Below are 26,583 nucleotides of genomic sequence, written 5' to 3'. Positions count from 1 at the left end.
AAAATATTCGATAGCTGCAGACCTAAACGATACGTACTTGGATAAGTTGCTAGGCATGTACAGTTGGTAGAGGTAATAAGATAGGACAGTTAAACGTCAATCAAACGTAGGCTATCACATGGGCTTGAGTGTGAGGCTTGGCGTACAAGGCCCTCATTGATGTGTCTTAGGAAGTCATCCAGAGTGAAGCAGCCTGTGTTTGAGAGGCCCTGGATGCTTCCGGATGCTTCTTCAGAGCTGTGTGTGTGGCCCACACATACACAGCACTTTGGGCTACTTTACAGCATCCTCAATGAAAGCCACTTCATCATCACCGTTTGTGGCCTCTCAGCCAAGTTGGCTGGCCCACAAAGCTTTGGGGGATTACTCAAGTCATTTGACCCACAAAATTTATATTCTGTTGTTTAGCCAAACTCTGTCAAACGTTCATCTTGTACTAATCATGTACAGGATAGTCAACAAGATTTGTTGTGGTTGCTGCAGGGCTGTAGGTCATGAAGACACCTTGTGTGCTAGGCACTCTTAAATCCCCTCTCAGTTGCATTCAGCCTTTCAACCAACTGTCTCAAGCATGACGTAGCGTTTCTCTTTAATCTAGTTCCCCTACGTTACACGTGATGCATCCTTAAAGTGACCCAGCATATTTCTAAATTGGTTTAAAACTACGTAGAGCCAAAATGCAAGTAGGGCTGTACCAAATGACTAATTTCCTCCCGATTAGTCAGCCGAATAGTTTCAATATTAGTCGACTAATCTAATAATTAAAAAAAATTTTTTTACTACTTTAATAATGAAATTTTTGTTGAAGCTTATTAATTCCCAAAAAAACATTTTTGAACACCTAAATTCTTTATTAACGTATAAATACACAACATAAAAATTACAATAATAAATCACAAACAATGAGGTCAAATGCTGCTGGCATTAACTAGTGCAAAAAAAATGTAAACGGAAACACTGTGACTTCACCTCTTTAACAGGAGTCAAAACAATTCTGACTCTTTTTGTAGGATGTCATTGTCTATATTGTTCTAAACGTTCAAATGAATTGCAATGTCCCGGACAACCATTTTCAGAATACTTTGTGTGAGTTCAGATGCTTTTTCTGGTGTGCATTCCGCATTTTTAAGGGAGGGGAAAAACTGTTCAACTTTTGTTTGTTTTAACCTGAAAATAGATAAAGTAGAGGGCACACTGAAATATTACCACAATTATTTTGAATGAGAGGCACACATACTCACAGTAACAAAAATTAAATATATAGTATTCATTTTATAGTATACTACTATATGTATATATACAATAATATTTTATAATATAAAGTAACTAACATGATGGCAGTCATGGATTACAGTAAGCAGGCCAGTGCTGTTTCCATATATATTTTTATTATATTATGTATATACAGGTTATATGTATATATTTTGCCCAAGTGGGAGCTTCCATGATCCTAATAAATTTAATAATAATTTAAAAACATACTATACAATTATATATAAATTAATTATTTTATTAAATAAAAATGCACGTTGATACGACGCACATAAAGGATTTTTTTCATTTAAAAAATCGTTAGAAAGTTGTATGGACTTACAATCCGTTAGCTTGTTGTTTCTTGTTGTCTTCGAAAATTACACTTGGGTGACGGCGCTTCAAGTATTCGTTCATAGCCGACGTGCTACCGTGGTATACGAGCTCAGCTTAGCAAAGAGTACACACAGTGGCACCCTCCATATTTTCCTTGAAATAATTCCTGGCTTTTTTTGGCTTTATGCCGCTTTCACGTGTTACCAATTCTGCCCTTTTTGGTAATTGGCGGTGTTTTCAACTCCTCGCCGTAGTGAGGAGTGAACCAGCAATTCACTTGGCTCGTTGTCGTCGGTTCATCCGATTTCCTCCTCAGGAAGGCGGCGGCATGCATAAAAACACAGAGAGGCGTCGGATGGCTCTTTATGGATACTTTTATTGACCAAAACAAAAACGTGGGGGATGCAGCCACTCAACTCCGCGCTACCCGCTAACTTTTTCCAACTCACCCATCTCGCTCCCTCTCTCTCTCGCTTGCTCAGCCACTTTTTTCCTTTTTGCTCAATCTGTCAATGCCGGTCACATTGAAATAACAGCGGCCCCCCCCTGGGGGTGCCAGTAACAACGCTTGCATCGCAAGCGCCCGCCATTCTATCCGCATGTTGTTGTTTTTTTTAACCCGTCATTATCCGTCGACGGTATGTTTTGCCCATCGACGCATTTACGTCATCGATGACGTCGACAAGGTCGACTAGAGACGGCTCTAAATGCAACCATACTAAAAGGAATTTTGTGACAAATTAGACGAATTAGACCAACAGAACAGAATAGAATGATATGAGCACCAGATTAGAACTAAACTTCAATCAGAACAGAACTAAACGCCCTGTCCAAGAAAGCAAAGAGTGCTCCGGAGTGGGATCTTGAGATTTTCAATGTGGTCTGATTAGTCTTCTCATAAAGATAACCACCAATAATGATGACTGTGATTGTTTTACCAGCTAAAGATCCTGCTGCTGACTCCACCCAATGTACCTGCCGGAAAAGATGGCACTCACAGGCATCACTATAACAACAGGGGATTGCACCCGCGGACAATCCGACCGCCGGTTAAGGTGAGTTAAATAAAACTACCTCACCAGGTTGAGAGTAAATGGAGTGCAATTCATAGACATACGACCACAGTACCCAAAGTGCATTGACGATTTTCATGCAAACCTTCTCACAAGGGCAAGAGTGAGCAGTGCTCCCTCAAATAAATGTCTTGCCCCATCAAATCAAAATGTTAGAAGTTGAGAAAGCACATTTTTAATATACTCACAAAATTAATACATTATAAGTTGACAGATTAATCTGCAGGAGTGCGAAAAAAAATCTGCCGAAAAGGGGACATGAAGACGATTTTGTATCAGGTCTCTCTCGTGTCTCTTTCCCTCCGCTGTGGGTGTATTCACAGGATGGTCAGTGCGCGCGCACAGTAAAGCGTGCACAGCCCTCAGTAAACATCCAATCACTGTTAGCATGTAAATGAGCGTAGATGTCGCCAGAAAATGTGGTGTCAGGTTTCAGCGCGGCCACGGATCGGGAAAACTTTGAAGAAGCAGCTGCGTTTTCTCAGTCACAACAGGCACAGAAATAAGTCCATGTTAAGCCTGAACGATATATCGTTTAAACATCGCCATCGCGATGTGCGCATGCGCGATAGTTCCATCGCAAGGACGTGCGATAGTTTTTTTTTTTTTTTCCAATCCACAAACCTTTGTTCTCCTTCATTCGCTCGCGCAGCCTCTCTAATCCCCATTCCCAGCTCTCAGTCACTGCGACACTTGCTTATTAAAGTTAACGATGGCTTTGATCTGGCCAAAGAAGCCGGGCAGCAACCTGTCAATCATCGTTTAACTTGTTAAACAGTTTCTGCAAGGAAGCGCGGGCTGGAATGAATGTGTGTGTCTGTGGGGGGGGAGAATGTGGAGAGGTTCGAGACATATAAAATAAACGCCAGAAGTGATTATGTGGAGTTTGTAATTTCTACATGTCACTCCAAAAGTCACAGCCATGTTAGGTAAACAGAAGCATTTAATTTCTTGGCATTTAAAGCCAAGCATTTTTCTACTACAGTACTTTATTCTTGTTTAAAAATTATTCAGTGGGACAGTTATGTTTAAAACTGATCATAATTATTACATTTGAAGTGCTTAAAAAGCACTTGTTTAAATACACACACACATATATATATATATATATATATATATATATATATATATATATATATGTATACATTTTTTACAATCATACTTTGGGGGAAAAAAGTGACAAAAAACATGTTTATATATGGGTTCTGGTCCCTATTAACCGCGAAAAACGATGGAATACTGTACACTGTGGTCATAATGAGTCATCCAAAGTCTTTCCAAACAGCTATTCAAGTCATCTAGTAAAAATTTCTTTAAAAATGTAAAGTGTAAATGCCATCTTGAGGATTTATTGTAATACTAAACAAATACAGTACTTATGTACTGTATGTTGAATGTATATATTTGTCCGAGTTTTATTCATTTTTTTCTTAATGCATTGCCAAAATGTATATGATCGGGAAAAATTATCGGGAAGGATTGGAATTGAATCAGGAGCAAAAAAAAAATCAATCGTATTGGGAAATATCGGGATCGGCAGATACTCAAACTAAAACGATCGGGATCGGATTGGGAGCAAGAAAACATGATCGGAACAACCCTAGTAAATATCATGTTCAACTCATGCCGCTAGATAAAAAAAACAATCATACCTGACTGCGGCTGACAGCAGCTACAAACAACGCCCAGTTGCTAGTTGCTACAAACATACGGCTACAGTAGATATCATATATATGTAGAACTAGATGCAAAATGACAGACGACGTCAGTGTTAGAACATGTATTATTGAACAGAGATGCAAATTGACTGACTTTCCGGCGTAACTAAACAGCAGCCATCTTAAAGCAGTAGACCTCTCTAGAAGGCTCTGTTGTAGCGAACCTAATTAACTTTTTATCGAAAGTACTCCTAAATCGGCAGAATCTTGTCTTGAATCTATCTTTAAATGATGAAATAGTTTTAAAACTTTGACAAAAGTAGACAGAAGGGAAATTATGGAATAACGGGAGCAATTTCAACAACTGTAACAGTTGATACACAACATTAAATTAATTGAATATAGTTTAAAGCTGCTGATACAGAATGGGGACTGGAGTTTTTTATTCACTGTATTATTGTACTGTACTGTACTATTTTTGTATATTTGTTTACTGTTATATGTGAACTTGATACTGAAAAAGTAGTTTGGTTTAGCCTGAGAGCCTGAGCCTAAGAACAATTTTGGAACTAATGTACAAAACATGAAAATAAATAAATAAATAAATAAGGAGGGGGTGCATCAATAATCGTTTATAATCGAATCGGAGCCTCTGAATTAGGAGTGGGAACCTCAGGGCACCTCACGATACGATACGATTCGCGATACAAGGCTCACGATAACGATTATATCACGATACAGCGATTATCGATATATTGGTCAGAAATTGGATACATGACATTCTAGGATACAACTGTTGAAACGAAAAAAAAAAAGATATTTAAAAATAGAAAAAATACTGTTTAAGTCATTTATTAAACAGTGACACCTTTTCTGTGCAACTTTGCTGTAAAATATAAATCTACTGCAAATTGTGCCCCTGCACATATAGAGGAAACCAACCACGACCACTGATATCGCTTGGAGAGATCATGATGAATGGCACCCTTAATTTCTTTAAAGTTTTAAATCTTTAAAAAAATAAATAAATAAAAAGTGCCGTGGGTGTCAGGAGTTCAGCTTGGAGTGGAGCAATGATAAAATTGGTGGGTCTTTTCTTCGTATATGACCTTTGTTGCTTGGTTTGAGCACTTCCGCTATCTGCTTCAGCATTTAAGATGTCAGACTTGCTCAGTCACAGTCTTCCTCACCTTAAAAACAACAAAATAAAACAAAAAATATTAGCTACGTCATAGCGTTTGAGTTGAAATCCTGATTTTTTTTTTTTTGTGTTGGAAGTATTGAATTTAAAAAAATATGAATTGAATGTATAGAAATTAAAAATTCAATAATTACCTATTTTTAATATGTAGGTTACATCAATAATTACCTATTTTTAATATGTAGGCTACATTAATTATCATGCACATCACTTTATATATCTTGGAACCTATTCAAACCATTTCTATAGCTTATTGTATCAAAATGACAGTAATAACAGAAACTAGATGGAAATTGGTTCTCAAATAAATCGGTAAATTCATGTGGGCTTGTTCGATATTCATTTTCATCCAGTTTAGGGTCCTGGTTTATTTTATATCATTCAACACCAAATGTCATCAAAATGATACATGTAAATTAAAAAGTCAATTACATTGCAAAACTTTCTTACCTCAAGAGATGAAAGCGAAGCTCACAAACTCCAGTGTCCACTACGTCACCAGCTCCCAGTGAAACTTATTTTTCTTAGACAATTCTTGCATACAGCAAAGTCCTTGTTCACCTTACTTCCTTTCTTGTTGGTGTAAAATCTAAAGTGTGTCCCCATGTGTGATTTGTAGCAATATTTTTCTCATTTTTTCCTCCACCGTTCTCACGTAGCTTTTTTATTTTTTCAACCCACTTGGAGCTTCCTCTCTTCTCTAGACAACTTGTGCGCACTTTACCCTCACCGCCACTCCCGAGCGCCCCTAGTGGACCGCCAAGGAATTGCTCAACAAACATTGAGCAGTTTACAGCATCCATACTCCATTGTATGGCCAATATGTTAAATAAAAGTATCGATTCTTGGCGGGAGCATATCGATAACCCATCGGGTTGCAAAATATCGCGATATATCGCTGTATCGAGATATTGTCACACTCTTACTCTGAATCGTAATCATAATCGAACCGTTAGGTGCCCAAAGATTCCCAGCTCTAGTTCATATGATGCCCCCTACACATTTCTGACTTATAACCCGCACTACAATTTGGGTCACAGCCAGTGTTGTTAATTTTACTTTAAAAAAGTAATTAATTACAGTTACAAATTACTTCTCCCAAAAAGTAATTGCGTTAGTAACTCAGTTACCTGAATTTAAGAGTAGTTAGTTACTTGACAAAGTAACTAGTGATAATTTTCATGTTTTTTTTTTCTTCAAAAAAATAAATAAATAAATAAAATAAAATAAAAATAAATAAAAGGTCACACAATGTGAAGTTTAAAGGGTTTTTGGGACAATTGGCCCTAGCCCAATTCTTTACCCTCCACTTAACTAGACACAAGGGTATTGCGATAACTAGATAGTAACCTTTGCTATGTGTGGAAGTCATTTAAAGTTGTGAATCAACCGTTAAAGTTGTTAAACTTGCTCCCGCTATTGCATTAGTTCCCTTCTGTCTACTTTCAACATGTATAAGTTTTAAAACTGTTTCATCATTTAAAGATAAATTTAAGTCAAGATTTTGCCGATTTAGGACCATTTTAGACACTTTAGGAAAAAAAAAGTAGGTTCGCTAGGAAGGATCTATACAACAGAGCCTTCCTGATAGGTCCACTGCTTTAAGATGGCGGCTGTTTATTAACGCATGTAGTCTTTAAAACATGTTGCCAATGCAGCTGTGTCTATCATTTGCATCTAGTTCTATAATATGTGATATCTACCGTATCATGTGGGCGTAGTTTGTAGGCTATAGTCAGGTATTATTGGAGCCACCTAGCATCGCGTTTGCAACAGCGTCTTCCCCACTCCTGCTCTGCTCCGGAGATATTCCAAAAAATCACCAGCTTTCTTTGAAGTGACACTTGCTTTTTGTTGTTGTTCTCGTTGAGACCGAGACTAGCAATTCTATTAAATTAGGCTGTCTGGGGAGACTTTTAACATCATTGCGTGGCAGTTCAATTTCTTTTTCCCGTGCCCAACGACAATAAACGAATATACTGAAAGAGTCTCTTTAAATTCCAAACACAGCGAAGCTGAACATGTGAGGGATGTCTTTATTCACTTTTCAATTCCGCTCTTCAGTCATCAGGAACAACAAACAACAGCCCAGACGGCTCATTTTAGACGTGAGTGTGTTGCAGAGAGAGAGGGCATCGCTCATCAACAAGTGTGGCGCATGGTGAACATACGACTGCTCTGTACTCAGAGATTGTGGCGCTGCTTGTTCAGATTGAAGCAGGGGCGGGCGGCTGTGTGAAAGACAAAAGCACAAAGCAGGGGACAATTGTTAAAGTTTGTTGGAATAAAACTTGTTCCATTACAGATCCAGACTAGTACGGCTCCATACAAGAAGAAGACTAATACCAGACAAATACAAGAGAAGCAAAAAAATTAAATCTGACTGCAACCTACTTAGAACTAGATGAAAACCAAACTGTTCCAAGACAATAGACCCTACCCACCTGACACACCTGTCACAACTCCTTCCTCCTGACTGGTGCCGCCCAATTGTCCGTCAACACATCATGTTTACCTGTTACGGTACATTCCTCCTATTTACGACGTGTTTTTCTGCTCGTTAACATTAATAATCGAAATGGTGAAGGCGTGTGTGGCGGTCGGTTGCAATAACAGAGAAGATAGACGGAGAAGACGGAGAGACTTGAAGTTCTACCGGATTCCGAGAGACCCGGAGAGAAGAGAGCGAGATGGGCTGCTGCAATTCGACGAGAAAACTGGGCTCCAAACGATTACCACAGATTATGTAGTAGTCATTTTATATCTGGTAAGATGCATTTAATATATATTTAGAGGGTTTTGGGCTGACAACCACAATTAAGATCATTGCTAGGCTAATCGCCGACAACATACACGTATGTATGTAGTGAGAGTGCTATCGCTAAACCATATAAACATTAAAAGCCCTAACTCCATTGACAAACGACATGAAATACATTAGACTTGACAGTGGATGTTAGCAATAACAAAAGATTTTGAATTGAAAATTTCGTAACTCACCTTTCCAAGCACAAGATAGATTCCTGCCGAATTTTCGTGGACGAGTTCACCCAACCAGCAACGAAGTATTTATAAGCCTCCAAGCTCTTAAAGTTTTTCAAACTTTCGTGAGAATAGGCTGATTTTGTGTGGACAAGATAGTTGTACATATCAGGGTAGCTAGCAGATGTCAGGCAAATACGGCGGAGACAGCGGGTTGAAAAACATCGATTTAGGCATCAAATATGGATCTGCCGAATGGATAAACTGAAGCTTTTCCACATAACGCCTTTTATGCAACGCATCAAGTGAGTTTACGGCATCCGAAAGCACCGGGTCTTCCATGAAATGCATTATAAATTGCTCGATCAATTGAGACCATTGATAATACAGACACAAAATGACGGACAAGGGGGCGGAACCATACAGCGAGCACGTGATTTTGTGACGTCGGTGGGTAGGGTCTATAGCCAACTAGTAAAAGCCATATTAGACAAGTTTAAAGCCAATCTGTTCCAAACCAGTACTTGACTACTACTAGGCATAAAAGTTACACTAACACAAGGCTAAAAGGAGACTATGCCTACGTTCATACTACAGGTCTTAATGCACAAATCCGATTTTTTGTCATATCTGTTTTTTTTGGCGTGCCCGTTCAGACTGCCTTTGTCCATTGAGACCATTCAGGTATTACGCATGCGCACTAATTCGCAGTCAGACACGCGCTGAGCAAGACGACCCGCATGCGCCGAAGCATCAAAACAAATGACCACACATGCTGGCTGTCATCCGTCATTCCAGGGATATCATATTTTGCTTTTTTAAAAGAGGACACAAATAACAGACATAAACAATCCCCGTCTAGGCTTATATTCAAAGTATATGGATCGATAGCATGCACGCACTATCTGTGCATGTCACACACACACACACACACACACACACGGGCAGTTTGCCCCGACTCTTGGCCGTGTAAGCAATGTTGAAATATTGCTGATATGGAGCAGACAGAAAACCGATCATTCTCAGGCTTATCCTCAAACCATTTTTATTTTTTTATGACTGTTGTCAAGTCCGACCCTTCCTAAAAAGCTGTGTTCAAGGCAAGCTAGGCGCTAACAATGCACAGCTGCACCACTACCGAGCGTTCTCTAGCTTTTTGATGACGTAATTGCTGCATGAATTCCGATTTGACAGACTGGACAGTACAGACCGCCCCGACAGTCTGGAAAAATGTGGGCCAGATCGGATTTGAACCACATACGAAAATGACCCAGATGGGATTTGAACTGGTCCAGTTCTATGCGACTTGTCACGTTCAGACCGTCAAGTTAATGCCTCACTCAAGTCGGAAAAACACGAAAAAATCGGATTCATGCATTAAGACCTGTAGTATGAACGTAGCCTATCATACTCTAAAGTAAACCCAGAGCAAACAGTCTGAAATCTCGCCAGCAACGCGATCCGTCCCTCTCAAACAGGTCAGGACTCGAACAAGCGAGACCAGTGAGGCAGCCGAGCATGGTAACCACTAGGCTAAAAGCCCTGGCTAATTGCTCCACCCATCAGCATGCGCTCTTGATTTAAAGCGAGGGAGGTTTCCATGGCATGCAACGTAACAACGTGTACCTTTTACAGTACACTTACCCCCGAAACCCTTACCACTAATCCAGGACACGACACCAATGTAACCGGTCTGAAACCATGCCGTTGATGCGATATGTCCCACTTGACCAGGTCAGGAATGAAACCCTAGCCGCCGAGTGTGGCCAGCGAGCACGGTAGCCGCTAACTTAAAAGCACAGGCTAGCAGCTCCAGCCGCTAGCGTAGTCTCTTGAAGGCATCGGGAAGGAGGTTTCCACGACATGCAGTGCACCAACTTGCATTTGGTACACAAGCCTACTACCACACTGAAGCCTTTTTAGTGTTAAATGACTGCCAGATGAGACAAACATCAGACTTCAACTAGAGAAGTACCAAACTCAAACCATACTAGCATCAAACTAAAATTTAACTACAAAGTAGTACCCATACAGAACAAGGCTAGTACCAGACTACGACTAGTCCAAAGAAAAGGCTGGAAAAAGTCTGGAATCAGGGTAGACCCAGACAAGTGTTAGACTTCAGTTGGACTACTAACAGGCTAACAGCAGACAGTAATCCTTACCAGATGAGAGCTACACTAGACCAGACTAGATGCAATTTGCAATCAGAATTTAGTCAGAATAGCACCAGACAAATATCAGTTGAAAGACAGAGTAGTACTTTTGATTCTTCCTTGATAATCGTGACTTAGTTTTGTGGGGAGCAATGTATCGGTCTGCTGCATTCTCTGATTTTGTGGCTCAATACGTGATGAAAGGGTCCTAATTTACCACGGTTAATCAACCAACATGTCTATGCCCTCTCAGATGGACCCCTCCCAGATGCGGAAGCCTCGTGCCGTGCGTCCGGTGGGGCGTCTTTGCACAGAGCTCCATCGACACCTCACCACCGCCCGACGGGATCACGAGGAGCCCCCGTCAGCCGAAACGGACGAGGACGAAGAGGAAGACGATGAGGAGAGCGAGTCAGAGGACGATGACGACGAAGAAGAGGACGAAGAGTCTTCCGGTAGCGAGGTGGAGGCAAAGCAAGGCAAGGCCCCCGCCGAGCCGGCCCAACCGCAGTTCACCTCGGAGAAAGAACTCCGCTCTGTTGTAGAGCTTATCACCTACATGCACACGTACTGCATGCCCATGCGAAAGCAACAGGGTCTGGACCGCAAGGACACACCCAGGCCTCGGGCCCGACACGATACCGCCCGCTTGCCCGTCACAAACTCTCACAGCCGAGTGGTCTTGGTATCTCCGCCGGCGAGCAGCGGGCCCACGGGCGCTCCTCGGAGGATTCCCTTCGCAAGGCGCCGGCAGATAAAGACTGATTGTCTTCTTCGTGAGCTCCTGCAGCAAAGCGGCTCCTTCGACGTCAGCAAGCCTTACGGACCGCACTGTCCGCCGTACACCCAAATAGGGGCAGGATCCCCGCCTTGTAATCGCACACCTGGCACCGGCACCCCTAAACCGGAAATTTGTACAGACCCTTCCCTGTCAGATAGGAGAAACTCCTCCTGCGAGACACCGCAAATCCCCGATGAGGACGGCGGCTCCTTCTCAGTCCGTCGCTCCAGGCGTCTGGCGTCCTTCCCTAGCCGTTTCGCCAAAAGACTGCGGCCCGGGCGGGGGAGGGAGGGTGATAGGAAAGAGGAGCGGGATGACATTGAGACAGTGGTCAAGCTCTCACCAACTCAAGCCACAAGCGGGACAACGACGAAGGTGGTATCGCAAGACGACACAACGGAGGCGACCAAAATTTGCTGCCGCGACGGTGAGTGGCTATTGCGCCAATGATAGAGATGTACCAAATCTGTCATGTTGTGGAATTGGCTTTTCACTTTAAATAGTTTTTAGGAAATGGCAATTAATCGTAATTCATCGCAATTCAAACCATCTATAAAATATGCCATATTTTTCTGTAAACTGTTGTTGGAATGGAAAGATGAGACACAAGACGGATATATACATTCAACATATGGTACATAAGTACTGTATTTGTTTATTATAACAATAAATCAACAAGATGGCATTACATTATTAACATTCTGTTAAAGCGATCCATGGATAGAAAGACTTGTAGTACTTAAAAGATAAATGTTAGTACAAGTTATAGAAATTTTATATTAAAACCCCTCGTTTTCGTTTTATTAAAATTTGTAAAATTTTCAATCAAAAAATAAACTAGTAGCTCGCCGTTGTTGATGTCAATAATTACACCATGCTCACTCATGGTACTAACCCATAAAATCAGTTGGAGTTTTAGTTTCATTGTAAGTAACAATGAAGACTAAGTTCAATTTCAAAGCACACTCTCTCGTATGTCAATTTACAGTTTGAATGGGAGTTGAGACTCTAAGCCAGGGTTCCCCAAACTGCGGCCCGTGGGCCGCATACGGCCCACCTCCCATTTGGTCCGGCCCCCTGAACAATATATTCTTTTTTAACTTGTGTTATTTATTTTCTGGCTTTTTCTGTGAAGAACTCAGAGAGGGTTATTTGGCTATTATCTATTTGATTAATAGTGTTATAATATAATATAATATAATATAATATAATATAATATAATATAATATAATATAATATAATAAATTATATTATATTTATTATATTATTTTATATTATGTTTAGGGCTGTCAAACGATTAAAATTTTTAATCGAGTTAATCACAGCTTAAAAATAATCGTAATTAATCGCAATTCAAACCATCTATAAAATATGACATATTTTATAGATGGTTTGAATTGTCTGTAATTGTAAACATGGGTAAACCTAGACCATGAGAGACAGAATGTGGGAAAAAAAACTGAAAAATCACATTGTTTGATTTTTAAAGAATTTATTTGCAAATCATGGTGAAAAATATGTATTTGGTCGAGACCAAAAGTTAATTTCAATACTTTGTTATGTATCCGTTGTTGGCAATAACGGAGGCCAAACCTTTTTTTGTAACTCTTAACAAGCTTTTCACACACTGTTGCTGGTATTTTGGTCCATTCCTCCATGCAGATCTCCTCTAGAGCAGTGATGTTTTGGAGCTGTCGTTAGGCAACACGGACTTTCAACTCCTTCCTCACCCCATAGCATCAAAATGATAACCAAAACCAGGAGCAAAAATCCCAGAACCACACGGGGGGACCTAGTGAATGACCTACAGAGAGCTTGGACCACAGTAACAAAGGCTACTATCAGTAACACAATGCGCCGCCAGGGACTCAAATCCTGCACTGCCAGACGTGTCCCCCTGCTGAAGAAAGTACACGTCCGGACCTGTCTGTGGTTCGCTAGAGAGCATTTGGATGATCCAGAAGAGGACTGGGAGAATGTGTTATGGTCAGATGAAACCAAAATAGAACTTTTAGGTAGAAACACAGGTTCTCGTGTTTGGAGGAAAAAGAATACTGAATTGCACCATACCCACTGTGAAGCATTGGGGTGGAAACATCATGCTTTGGGGCTTTTTTTTCTGCAAAGGGACCAGGACGACTGATCTGTGTAAAGGAAAGAATGAATGGGGCCATGTATCGAGAGATTTTGAGTGAAAATCTCCTTCCATCAGCAAGGGCATTGAAGATGAGACGTGGCTGGGTCTTTCAGAATGACAACGATCCCAAACACACAGCCAGGGCAACAAAGGAGAGGCTTCGTAAGAAGCATTTTAAGGTCCTGGAGTGGCCTAGCCAGTCTCCAGATCTCAAACCCATAGAAAATCTGTGGAGGGAGTTGAAAGTCCGTGTTGCCCAACGACAGCCCCAAAACATCACTCACTGCTCTAGAAGAGATCTGCATGCAGGAATGGGCCAACATACCAGCAACAGTGTGTGAAAAGCTTGTGAAGAGTTACAGAAAACGTTTTGCCTCCGTTATTTCCAACAAAGAATACATAACAAAGTATTGAGATTAGTTTTTGGTATTGACCAAATACTGATTTTCCACCATGATTTGCAAATAAATTCTTTAAAAATCAAACAATGTGATTTTCAGTTTTTTTTTTTCTCCACATTCTGTCTCTTGTAGTTGAGGTTTACCCATGTTGACAATTACAGGCCTCTCTAATATTTTCAAGTGGGAGAACTTGCACAATTAGTGGTTGACTAAATACTTATTTGCCCCAATGTATATTGAGGCCGGGCCGAGTGTCCTCTTTTTTGGAAATCAAAATATTGTCACCCTAGCATTATCGTCCAAAAGACAATGACTAAGACGAAAATTGAAAGGGTTGCCAAAAACAACACTGCTTCTAACACAGCCTAAAGAAAGTTTGGACAAAAAGGCCTGAAAACAACAGGGAATATTAAATAGTTGACATGTATAAACATGTTGCGTGGACAGGTTTTGACAAGCCGGACTTGACTGATGAATGTTGTGACGTTGTGATGTGAGTCAGTCATGTGGCGACGACAATGCTTGGAATTGTCACCCACACGTACTCCCCTTCTTTAACACTTTAATTGTTATTTTTCTGTGTGTGTGTGAACAGAGAAACGAGTCTGCCTGTGTCTGCCCATCGACGCCAGCAAGTCCACAGGGTGAGGATTTTTGTGCTTCGTCACACTCACGCCGTCCGACTGTAGCATTGTTAATCTGGGGAGGAGCAATTGTGTTTAGGATTCTTTCTTGGTAGCCAAAAGCAGCCAAACCCTAACCCAGATAATATAAGTTTGTGTATGTATTTGTAATTAAGTTTTGAGCTACAGTTTGCAGAGTTATGTGTGAGCGATTTGCTATGAAAATTGTAAATACGTTAGCATTCGTAGCATTTAAGCTAGCGGAATTTTGCTAGGCTAGGCTAATTTAATCTACTAAATTTACATTTTGATCAAAAGAGATGGACGTTTGAACAACAGTTGTGTTGTGACAGGTGTTTTATTGTTAAAATGTGTGTCGTTTTGAGCGTACGTGTACATATATGTGCTACAGCTTTACAAATTGTCAAAAATGAAGGGAGGAAAAGTTTCAAAAACCACAATTGCTTTGTTTACTGTCTGTCAAGCTGACCAACTTCACGTTTAGTGAGGACAGAACACGTCAAGTTCATAAAGTTAGGAGTCTCAAGAGTGATTTGGTTGAGGAGTCAAGGTAATAATTATATTTTTCGCACCACTTTGAAACGTTGAAATGAAATGAATGGGGAAAAAAATAGCCTAACGAAGCTTGAAATATTTACGTAAAATGAATGATAACTGCCATTTTTTTTTTTTTTTTTTTTGCTTTTAACCAAGAGTCTAGAGTGTTTTACATTCATATCTACAGAAATTCTGCAATTGAAGCATTTATTTGCAAGAATTTTCTACTTAAAAAGCTCTTTGTTTTGTGATGGCCGCCATGTTGGATTAAACAATACCATAACTTTGGCATGAAATATTTACATAAAATGAATGATACAGTAACTGCCCGTTTATTTTTCTTTTTAAAAGAATCTAGACTGTTTTACATTCATATCTACAAAAATTCCGCGATTTAAGCATTTATTTGCACGAATTTTCAACCTAAAAAGCTCTTTGTTCCGTGATGGCAGCCATGTAGGATTAAGCAATACCGTAACTTTGGCTTGAAATATTTCCGTAAAATGAACGATAACTGCCCGTTTTTTGCTTTTTTTTGCTTTCAACCAAGGATGTAGACTGTTTTACGTTCATATCTACAGAAATTCCGCAATTGAAGCATTTATTTGCAAGAATTTTCTACTATATTGCCAGATGTATCACATTTGATACACCTAAAATTTCATGATTTTGAGACTAACTCAGAATTTTGACATTTCTTTTTGGAAAAAAAAAATGATGGATGCAAGTCAACACATGCATCTGCATGTTCCATGAAAAAAACAAACAGGATTTAGCAAGGGTTATAGATATCTGAGCGCTTATTACACATATTCATTTTGACTTTTCTTTTTACAAATTTGAAAAAAAGGTTTTATTAGGACCTTATTTTTCACATTTTGGGATTCTCTGAAGATTGCTTCATATTGCTGGCATTAAAGGGTTAAAAATCTCTTTGTTTTGTGACGACCGCCATGTTGGATTAAACAATACCATAACTTTGGCTTGAAATATTTACATAAATGAATGTTCGCTGCCCGTTTTTTGCTTTTAACCAAGAATCTAGAGGGTTTTACGTTCTTATCTATGGAAATTGCGCGATTTAAGCATTTATTTGCATGAATTTTCAACCTAAAAAGCTCTTTGTTCTATGATGGCAGCCAAGTAGGATTAAACAGTAACTTTGGCTTGAAATATTTATGTAAAATGAGCGATACCTGCTCGTTTTTTGCTTTCAAGCAAGAATCTTGACTGTTTTACGTTTATATCTATAGAAATTCCTCAATTTTTAAGCATTTATCTGCAAGAATTTTCGAATTAAAAAGCTCTGTTTCGTGATGGCCGCCATGTTGAATTAAACAATACCGTAACTTTGGCTTGAAATATTTACATAAAATGAATGATAACTGCCCGTTTTTTTTTTCTTTTTAAAAAGAATCTAGACTGTTTTACATTCATATCTACAGAAATTCCGCGATTGAAGCATTTATTTGCATGAATTTTCAACCTAAAAAGCTCTTTGTTCCGTGACGGCAGCCATGTTGGATTAAGCAATACCGTAATTTTGGCTTGAAATATTTCCGTAAAATGAACGATAACTGCCCGTTTTTTGCTTTCAACCAAGGATCTTGACTGTTTTACGTTCATATCTATACAAATTCCGCGATTTAAGCATTTATTTGCAAGAATTTTCAACTTAAAAAGCTCTTTGTTTCGTGACGGCCACCATGTTGGATTACACAATACAGTAACTTTTGCTTGAAATATTTAAATATAATGAATGATAACTGCCAGGTTTTGCTTTTAACCAAGAATCTAGACTGTTTTATGTTCATATCTACAGAAATTCCGCGAATTAAGCATTTATTTGCAAGATTTTTTTTTTTACCTAAAAAGCTCTTTGTTCCGTGACTGCCGCCATGTTGGTTTAAACAATACCCTAACTTTGGCTGAAAATATTTACGTAAAATGAATGATAACTGCCCGTTTTTTTGTTGTTGTTTTTTTTTTTTTAACCAAGAATTTAGACTGTTTTACATTAATTCCTATTGAAATTTCGTGATTTAAAAAATTATTTGCAAGAATTTTCAAATTAAAAAGCTCTTTGTTTTGGGATGGGCACCATATTGGATTAAGCAATACTGTAATTTGGGTTTGAAATATTGACGTATAATGAACGATAACTGCTCATTTATTTATATTCATGAATTTTCGACTTAAAAAGCTCTTTGTTTCGTGACGGCCACCATGTTGGATTACACAATACCGTAACTTTTGCTTGAAATATTTACGTAAAATGAACGATAACTGCCCGTTTTTTGCTTTCAACCAAGGATCTTGACTGGTTTACGTTCATATCTACAGAAATTCCGCAATTTAAACATTTATTTGCAAGAATTTTTTTTACCTAAAAAGCTCTTTGTTCCGTGACTGCCGCATTGTTGGATTAAACAGTAAACTAACTTTGGCTGAAAATATTTACGTAAAATGAATGATAACTGCCCGTGTTTTTTTTTTTTTTTTTTTTTTTTTTAACCAAGAATCTAGACTGTTTTACGTTAATTCCTATCGAAATTCCGTGATTTAATAAATTATTTGCAAGAATTTTCAATTTTAAAAGTTCTTTGTTTTGGGACAGCCGCCATATTGGATTAAACAATACTGTAATTTGGGTTTGAAATATTGACGTATAATGAACGATAACTGCTCATTTATTGCTCATAAGCCAGAATGTAAACTGTTTTACGTTCATATCTTTAGAAATCCCGCGATTTAAGCATTTATTTACAAGAATTAACTTAAAAAGCTCTTTGTTCCGTGACTGCCGCCATGTTGGATTAAACAATACCCTAACTTTGGCTTGAAATATTTACGTAAAATGAATGATAACAGCCCGTTTTTTGGTTGTTGTTTTTTTTTTTTTTTTAACCAAGAATCTAGACTGTTTTACGTTAATTCCTATCGAAATTCCATGATTTAAAAAATTATTTGCAAGAATTTTCAACTTAAAAAGCTCTTTGTTTTGGGACGGCTGCCATATTGGATTAAACAATACTGTATTTTGGGTTTGAAATATTGACGTATAATGAACGATAACTGCTCATTTATTGCTCATAAGCCAGAATGTAAACTGTTTTACGTTCATATCTTTAGAAATCCCGCGATTTAAGCATTTATTTACAAGAATTAACTTAAAAAGCTCTTCGTTTTGTGACGGCCACCATGTTGGATTTAGATACACAATAGCGGAATTTAACCAAAATAAGTTGTGATTGTATGTAGAAAAATGCTAATTTTGCTTTTGTTGAGTAAAATTAACATGATTCTGCATGCTTTCCTCAAGTATTAAGTTTCTCATTTCAAAATTTAGTGACTTATCAGCTGTTGAAAACGAAATTAAAAAAGAATAAGTTGCTATTTTGGGCAAAAAGCATGATATGTAAAGCCCCGTGTCCCATCAACTGATAGTGAAGTCTAAGGTACATAATGCCAATACTGCGTCGATTTTAATACGCACGACTTTGCAAAGTTGTCAGTTCTTATCTCGACAGACTAATATTGATGCATTTTAATCCAAAACAGATTGTATTCCAAGATGCTTTAATGATTCTGACTGTAATCCGAGGCCAGACGGGCACGTCGTCATTGCCCTCGCTTTTCCACATTAACCTCCCGCCGGCGTCCCTGGAGCGTCTCCAGCTTGCACCGCGCGCTTTCCCTGGCGCCGGTCCATCCTTCACATTAATCTGCCTTTTTCAAGCGCCAGTCGCTTTTTATTCCCGCGGCCAGTGCGCTCGTGTCTCCCAAAAATATAAAACGCGGGGAGAATGGCGGTTAGGACAGGCTGCATTTGGTAGCAGTGATAAGACAGGGAGGCATCACTGTAAAACCTGACAAGCTGTTTTTGTGTTTTCCATGACTAAAGAGAATTCAGCAGCAAGACCTTCGAGCAGACGCTTGGAGTGGATTTGTGTGGAACTGCAGGTAAGCTTCAAGGTCTTAATGAGTCTCTGTGCAAGTTTCCTTGCAAAATCTTGAAGGAAGAGTTCGCTGTATAGCACCGTTTTTTGTACCCTGAAAGTTCTGGTTCCTACGTCCTCTGCAGGTCTGACACCGCCCACCACGCCGCCTCACAAGCCGGTAGAGGACGACCTCTTCAAGCCATCTGAAGCCAGAAAGGGCGACCATTCGTCCAGCCCCGTGTCCGTCCAATCGTCAACCGCCGGCGTCGGTGGCCTTCGGGGCTCCTGGCTGAGCCGTGCGTATCAGCGTAAGCTTCCGGAGCAGACAGAGCTATACGCCCAGCTGCGGGGTATAGCCGAAGACGGCGACGCCTGCCAAGGCTTCGGCGACCACGACTACTGCGCGCTGAGCCTCGTAGAAACCCGCAAGCGAAGCATCGCCATGCTAGGCAGCATGCTGCAAGGGTCCCGAAAACCCAAGGTCGGAGAGGAAAACGGCGTCCAATCAGATGTAGGCGAGTCAGTGGAGTCGTCGCAACCTCCGCCGGCCGACTGCCAATCAGCAGTCGCCTCGCCCCCTGCCTCAGAGGAAGAGGCGGAGCACTCAGCGGCATCTCGCTCACCCTCGCCGACCCTCCACGTTTGTCCCGACTCCCCTGCCAGCAAGACAGACTCCAGGTAGAAATCTCGAAAAGATCTTCGCTTTTTAAAAATTTTTTTTTTTTTTTTACCACGACTCATACTAGAGCAGACATGTCCGAAGTAGGGCCCGGGGGCCAAATGCGGCCCATGGTCAAATTTCATCCGGCCCCCAGCCTCTGTCATAAAGTCAATAACGTCTGGCCCGCACATAGACTTACAGTGCCTTGCAAAAGTATTCGGCCCCCTTGAATCTTGCAACCTTTCGCCACATTTCAGGCTTCAAACATAAAGATATGAAATTTAATTTTTTTGTCAAGAATCAACAACAAGTGGGACACAATCGTGAAGTTGAACAACATTTATTGGATAATTCAAACTTTTTTAACAAATAAAAAAACTGAAAAGTGGGGAGTGCAATATTATTCGGCCCCTTTACTTTCAGTGCAGCAAACTCACTCCAGAAGTTCAGTGAGGATCTCTGAATGATCCAATGTTGTCCTAAATGACCGATGATGATAAATAGAATCCACCTGTGTGTAATCAAGTCTCCGTATAAATGCACCTGCTCTGTGATAGTCTCAGGGTTCTGTTTAAAGTGCAGAGAGCATTATGAAAACCAAGGAACACACCAGGCAGGTCCGAGATACTGTTGTGGAGAAGTTTAAAGCCGGATTTGGATACAAAAAGATTTCCCAAGCTTTAAACATCTCAAGGAGCACTGTGCAAGCCATCATATTGAAATGGAAGGAGCATCAGACCACTGCAAATCTACCAAGACCCGGCCGTCCTTCCAAACTTTCTTCTCAAACAAGGAGAAAACTGATCAGAGATGCAGCCAAGAGGCCCATGATCACTCTGGATGAACTTCAGAGATCTACAGCTGAGGTAGGAGAGTCTGTCCATAGGACAACAATCAGTCGTACACTGCACAAATCTGGCCTTTATGGAAGAGTGGCAAGAAGAAAGCCATTTCTCAAAGATATCCGTAAAAAGTCTCGTTTAAAGTTTGCCACAAGCCACCTGGGAGACACACCAAACATGTGGAAGAAGGTGCTCTGGTCAGATGAAACCAAAATTGAACTTTTTGGCCACAATGCAAAACGACATGTTTGGCGTAAAAGCAACACAGCTCATCACCCTGAACACACCATCCCCACTGTCAAACATGGTGGTGGCAGCATCATGGTTTGGGCCTGCTTTTCTTCAGCAGGGACAGGGAAGATGGTTAAAATTGACGGGAAGATGGATGCAGCCAAATACAGGAACATTCTGGAAGAAAACCTGTTGGTATCTGCACAAGACCTGAGACTGGGACGGAGATTTATCTTCCAACAGGATAATGATCCAAAACATAAAGCCAAATCTACAATGGAATGGTTCAAAAATAAACGTATCCAGGTGTTAGAATGGCCAAGTCAAAGTCCAGACATGAATCCAATCGAGAATCTGTGGAAAGAGCTGAAGACTGCTGTTCACAAACACTCTCCATCCAACCTCACTGAGCTCGAGCTGTTTTGCAAGGAAGAATGGGCAAGAATGTCGGTCTCTCGATGTGCAAAACTGATAGAAACATACCCCAAGCGACTTGCAGCTGTAATTGGAGCAAAAGGTGGCGCTACAAAGTATTAACGCAAGGGGGCCGAATAATATTGCACGCCCCACTTTTCAGTTTTTTATTTGTTAAAAAAGTTTAAATTATCCAATAAATTTTGTTCCACTTCACGATTGTGTCCCACTTGTTGTTGATTCTTGACAAAAAATTAAAATTTTATATCTTTATGTTTGAAGCCTGAAATGTGGCGAAAGGTTGCAAGGTTCAAGGGGGCCAAATACTTTTGCAAGGCACTGTAATAAATTGGTCAGCAGTACTGCTCCCAGCATATGAGGTAGCTTACACACTAAATGCTGCTCCTCATTTACCCACTAAAAGGCAGCAGCTCTCTAAGCAACATTACCCTGTGTGACCCTTTACTCCTAATTTTCTAAAAGGGCGACAATCAACAAAAAAAAGTTGACTGCGAAAGGCTGATGCTTCAAGGATAGGTGGAAATTGGACTATTTGTTCACTAGAATATGCAACAACTGTGTCTGCCTCATTTGCAAAGAGACAGTCGTTGTTTTTAAAGAGTTCAATGTGAGGCGATATTAAAAAACAAGACACGCTGACATGTACGACAAGATTACAGGGAAGATATGTAGCGAGAAATTGAAGCAACTTGAAGCTAGTTTAATTTTACAGCAGCAGTATTTCGCAAGAGCCCGAGTGTTGAAAGAGAACGTCACAAAGGCTAGTTGCGAGATTGTTGAAATAATTAATTTAGGGCTGTCAAACGATTAAAATTTTTAATCGAGTTAATAACAGCTTAAAAATTAATTAATCGTAATCAGTGTTGGGCACGTTACTTTAAAAAAGTAATGATCGGGTCCGATCACGTCATTTTCAAAGTGTCGGAATCAGCAAAAAAATATCGGACATGCCTTTTTTTGATATATATATATATATATTTTAATTAAATCGTTTTCTAATTACAATATTTACCGCAATTAACGCATGCGCTGCACGACCCACTCACGCATTGTCGCGTTAAATCTATAATGGCCTGTTTTACCCATACAGTATATAGAGCTAAAAGGCAGCGTAAAATGAGTAAAGTGAATTTTGGCAGCCTTTGGAGCCATTTTTTAAATGGCTAAAGCCTTACAATCCCTCTCCCTACGATTATAACAATCGTGGGAAGCAATGTGGGGAAGAAAGGTAGTAGTTGATCTTTTTCTTAACACCCTATGTTATTTCCCAACACAGAGAAGATATATCAATTGGTACCACAACGCACAGTCATGGTTGCACTTCCCATCATGCATTTGGGCAGAAGTTAAATGGCTACAGTATCATTTACTGAAAGCTCAACAAATACACTAAATGGCAATATTTAGTCACAAATACAAAGTCACATTTATCCTTCAAGAATTACAAGTCTTTCTATCCGTGGATCCCTCTCACAGAAAGAATGTTAATAATGTTTTTAATTTTTTTCTTAATGCATTGCCAAAATGTATATGATCGGGAAAAATTATCTGGAATGATTGGAATTGAATCGGGAGCAAAAAAAAAAAAGCAATCGGATCGGGAAATATCAGGATCGGCAGATACTCAAACTAAAACGATCGGGATCGGATAGGGAGCAAAAAAACATGATCGGAACAACCCTAATAGTTACTACTTCTTCCAAAAAGTAACTGAGTTAGTAACTGAATTACTCTATAGTAAAAGTAACTAGTTGCCTGGGAAAGTAACTATTTCCGTTACTTTAAAAAAAGTTGTTGTACATCAAAGAATTTGAAATTTTCTGAGCAGTATTCGAGTCAGTTGAATAGAAAAGAACAGACAGGTAGTTGTGTTGTAGAACCTTGTAATATTTATTGCACCTCACCAGCAACAGATTTATCCTACATTTGAATTGCAACAAAAATAAACAGATTTGAATTGCTTACCACAGACGTCGACAAAAGCTTTGCCCCGGGACATAAATTACACTTTACATGCACGTTCTTTCCTTTAATTTTGACCAACTTGAAATAGTGTTTATATCTCCACCTCGTAAAGGACAAATTTTCCTCTGAATGCTCTGCCATCATATCCCTCTGCATCTGTTTTGCATGTGTTTGTTTGCCGCACGCGCTGTTCCGGTTTGTTTAAATAAAAAAAAATAAAATAAAATAAAAACTTTATTAACAACAAATAAACATGTACAAACATACTCTACTCTACTCTACTCTACTCTACTCTACTCTACTCTACTCCAGTGTTTTTCAACCTTTTCTGAGTCCCGGCACCTTTTTACACTGGAAAAAATCTTGCGCACAACACTTACTAAAGATGATCTAAATAATTTTCTGAACAGGATATTTCATTATAATTTGACAAGCCCTTTGAGACAACGTTGTTGTGATCCAAGGATATACAAATAAAATTGAATTGAATTGAATTGAATTTCTCAATTTTTATACTTACTCAGTGTAATATTTGATGGAATGTGAAATATAACGTAGTAGGTTTTGTCTTATCCCAGGTGAAAGTAAATGTGAACGAAACATAGATTTCACTGTATTGCCTTGTGCTTGAGCTCGCCGCCTTTGCTTTTTTAAAAATGTTTTCTTTTTTTTTTTCACGACGACTCATACTCGGGCCTTCATCTGGGTCAGAATCTTGTCCAGGGCTCAGTTTGGATTTGGAAGTTGTCCTTTTTAAAATCTACATTGATTAAAAAAAAACAAAACAAAAAAACAATATTGTAAGTAGTTACTCACAATGTTACCCGTGATTTGAGTGTTCTTTTCATCGATACTTTTTTTTTTTTACTTGTACTTGAGTAATTTTTTTGCATGACTAATTTTACTTTGCTTGAGTAAGATTCTCTTGAAGTAACACTACTCTTACTTGAGTAAAAGTTTTGACTACTATACTCACTTCAGGTATTGGGGAATTAACATGAACTAAAATTAACTGGGAATTCAGGGTACTAGAAACATATCTTACTCAAGCATCAATTTTTTGTTGTTGTTGCAAATAGACATCTATATAAATTAAGGGCTTGTACATTACCAAAATTGCTTATTTTATTTTTTATTAAATTGGGTAACCCAATTGAAAAAAAAAATCCCAATATAATTGCATGAAGCTAGATTATTTGTTTTCAGGATGATGTTAAAAGATTTATAAAACATACATGTACAAAGGATTCCCCCCCCCCTCGTAACTATGTTTTCTCCACTAGAGGGCACTGCTGCTCATTTCTTTCAATAGTTCTACTCAGAATTCAATGATTTTTACTAGGGCTGTCAAACGATTAAAATTTTTAATCGAGTTAATTACAGCTTAAAAATTAATTAATCGTAATTAATCGCAATTAATCGCAATTCAAACCATCTATAAAATATGCCATATTTTTCTGTAAAATATATATATATTTTCTGTAAAATTAATTGTTGGAATGGAAAGATAAGACACAAGATGGATATATACATTCAACATACGGTACAAAAGGACTGTAGTGGGCATTTCACTCTACTGTCATTTAAATCTGTCTATGCTTTCCTCACTCCGAAGCGTCTACTTTTTCTAAAGCTAGACAGCTAGTGAACGACGCCTTAATAATTAGACTTCTTCCTTTTTCATCTGATTTATTAATAAAATGGCCTCAAACCATTGTCCTCTTTAGACCGTTGTAAAACTACAAAAAAAAAAAGTACACAAGCATTGCATTAGCAACAACGTTAGCTTAGCACGCTATACAGGTTCACTAAACAAACATGAACAAAAAGCGTCTCATACAAAAAATAGAACATTTCGCTTAATATATACATTCTTTACAACAACCATACTTACGGACAAATCTTGTCCAAGGATCATATAAGCACAACATTATCAACCCGAGACGTCGTGCAGCCATAATGAACTGGAAAGAAAACAATAAACCATCTCACAAAGCGACCACAAGAGTTCGCTGTTGGACAGCACAAAATGTCTTGCTGTAAAACTTACCAAAAGGCAGAATACTTTCTGAGCGGGACATGTGCGTTAATTGCGTCAAATATTTTAACGTGATTAATTTAAAAAATTAATTACTGCGCGTTAACGCGATAATTTTGACAGCCCTAATTTTTACATATTTTTTTGGCCTAATTCAGTCATGTAATAGTGTATAGTACAGTATAATCATAACAGTTAATATAGATGACGTGCTGAGAAAAAATATACCATTATTAAAAATAAATAAATAAATAAAAAATCTGACATTGTAAGCATTTACTCACAACATTACTCAATATTTGAGTATTTTTTTAACCGATTACTTTCTTCCTCAGTGAACACTCGGAGATGTGCCCGACGGACGAACAAGGGAACAAAGCCAAATCTGACGAGGTACACAGTGTTCCAGTTCCGCGGCAAAGTGAATCACTACACTGTTGTGTGTGTGTGCGTGTGTGGAGACAACATCTGCAATGCTAAAAACCTCCCACGTCCATCTGTGTGTTTTCTCCCGCCCGTTGCTAACTGTTGCCATGGTTTCTGTACCGCTAGGAGAACTGTCAGGTGTTCTACATCCACAACCTGCCCAGCAGCATGACCCAGAACATGTTGAGGAAGCGCTTCCAGGTCTTCGGCACGGCTGACGAGTGCAAAGTCATCATCTGTAATGAGTACGTAACAAGCCAGACTAAGTGATTTTTATGCATTGATGTTATTGGTAGCCCTTTTCGGGACAAAAATACTTATTAGTCATATTTTAGTCGTAGTCTTTTTGGACGAAAATACTTATTAGTCATAACGTCTCTGTCTAGTTTTCGTCTGATAATCAAAATGTTTTTACGGAGCCCCTGAAGGAACATCGACAGAAATAAAATACATTTAAGCTAACCAGATTGTTTCTGGTATCTGGTAAATATTAGCATTATATAGCATTTATACAAGCGGACATTTGCTATGCAAGTTAGCCAATTTTTGTAAACATTAGCATGATATAGCATTTAAGCTAGCGGACTTTAGCAATGCAAGTTATCCAATTGTTGTAAACTTTAGCATTGTGTAGCATTCAAGCTAGCATACTTTTGCTATGCAAGTTAGCCACTTGTTGTAAACGTTAGCATTGTATAAGCATTTAAGCTAGCGGACTGTTGCTATGCAAGTTAGCCAGTTTTTGTAAACATTAACATTATATAGCATTTAAGCTAGCGCACTTTTGCTACGCAAGGTAGCCAGTTGTTATAAACATTAGTATTATACAGCATTTAAGCTAGCGGAATGTTGCTATGTAAGTTAGCCAATTATTGTAAACATTAGCA

At 39.1% G+C, this 26,583-nt stretch overlaps 1 protein-coding gene across 1 annotated transcript in view; it reads left to right on the top strand.

The window, feature by feature from the left end:
* Positions 1-26,583, top strand: part of ppargc1b (peroxisome proliferator-activated receptor gamma, coactivator 1 beta) — a 180,341-nt gene that overhangs the window by 135,598 nt on the left and 18,160 nt on the right. Inside the window, exons 4-10 of the mRNA XM_057851110.1 lie at positions 2,529-2,642; positions 10,911-11,865; positions 14,572-14,620; positions 19,062-19,120; positions 19,242-19,776; positions 25,606-25,663; positions 25,823-25,941. Of these exons, the coding sequence (XP_057707093.1) occupies positions 2,529-2,642; positions 10,911-11,865; positions 14,572-14,620; positions 19,062-19,120; positions 19,242-19,776; positions 25,606-25,663; positions 25,823-25,941 (1,889 nt within the window). The remainder of the gene's footprint in view (positions 1-2,528; positions 2,643-10,910; positions 11,866-14,571; positions 14,621-19,061; positions 19,121-19,241; positions 19,777-25,605; positions 25,664-25,822; positions 25,942-26,583) is intronic.

Source organism: Corythoichthys intestinalis, chromosome 11, assembly GCF_030265065.1.
Source record: "Corythoichthys intestinalis isolate RoL2023-P3 chromosome 11, ASM3026506v1, whole genome shotgun sequence".
Lineage (NCBI taxonomy): Eukaryota > Metazoa > Chordata > Actinopteri > Syngnathiformes > Syngnathidae > Corythoichthys > Corythoichthys intestinalis.
This window is presented reverse-complemented; position numbering and strand designations above follow the sequence as displayed.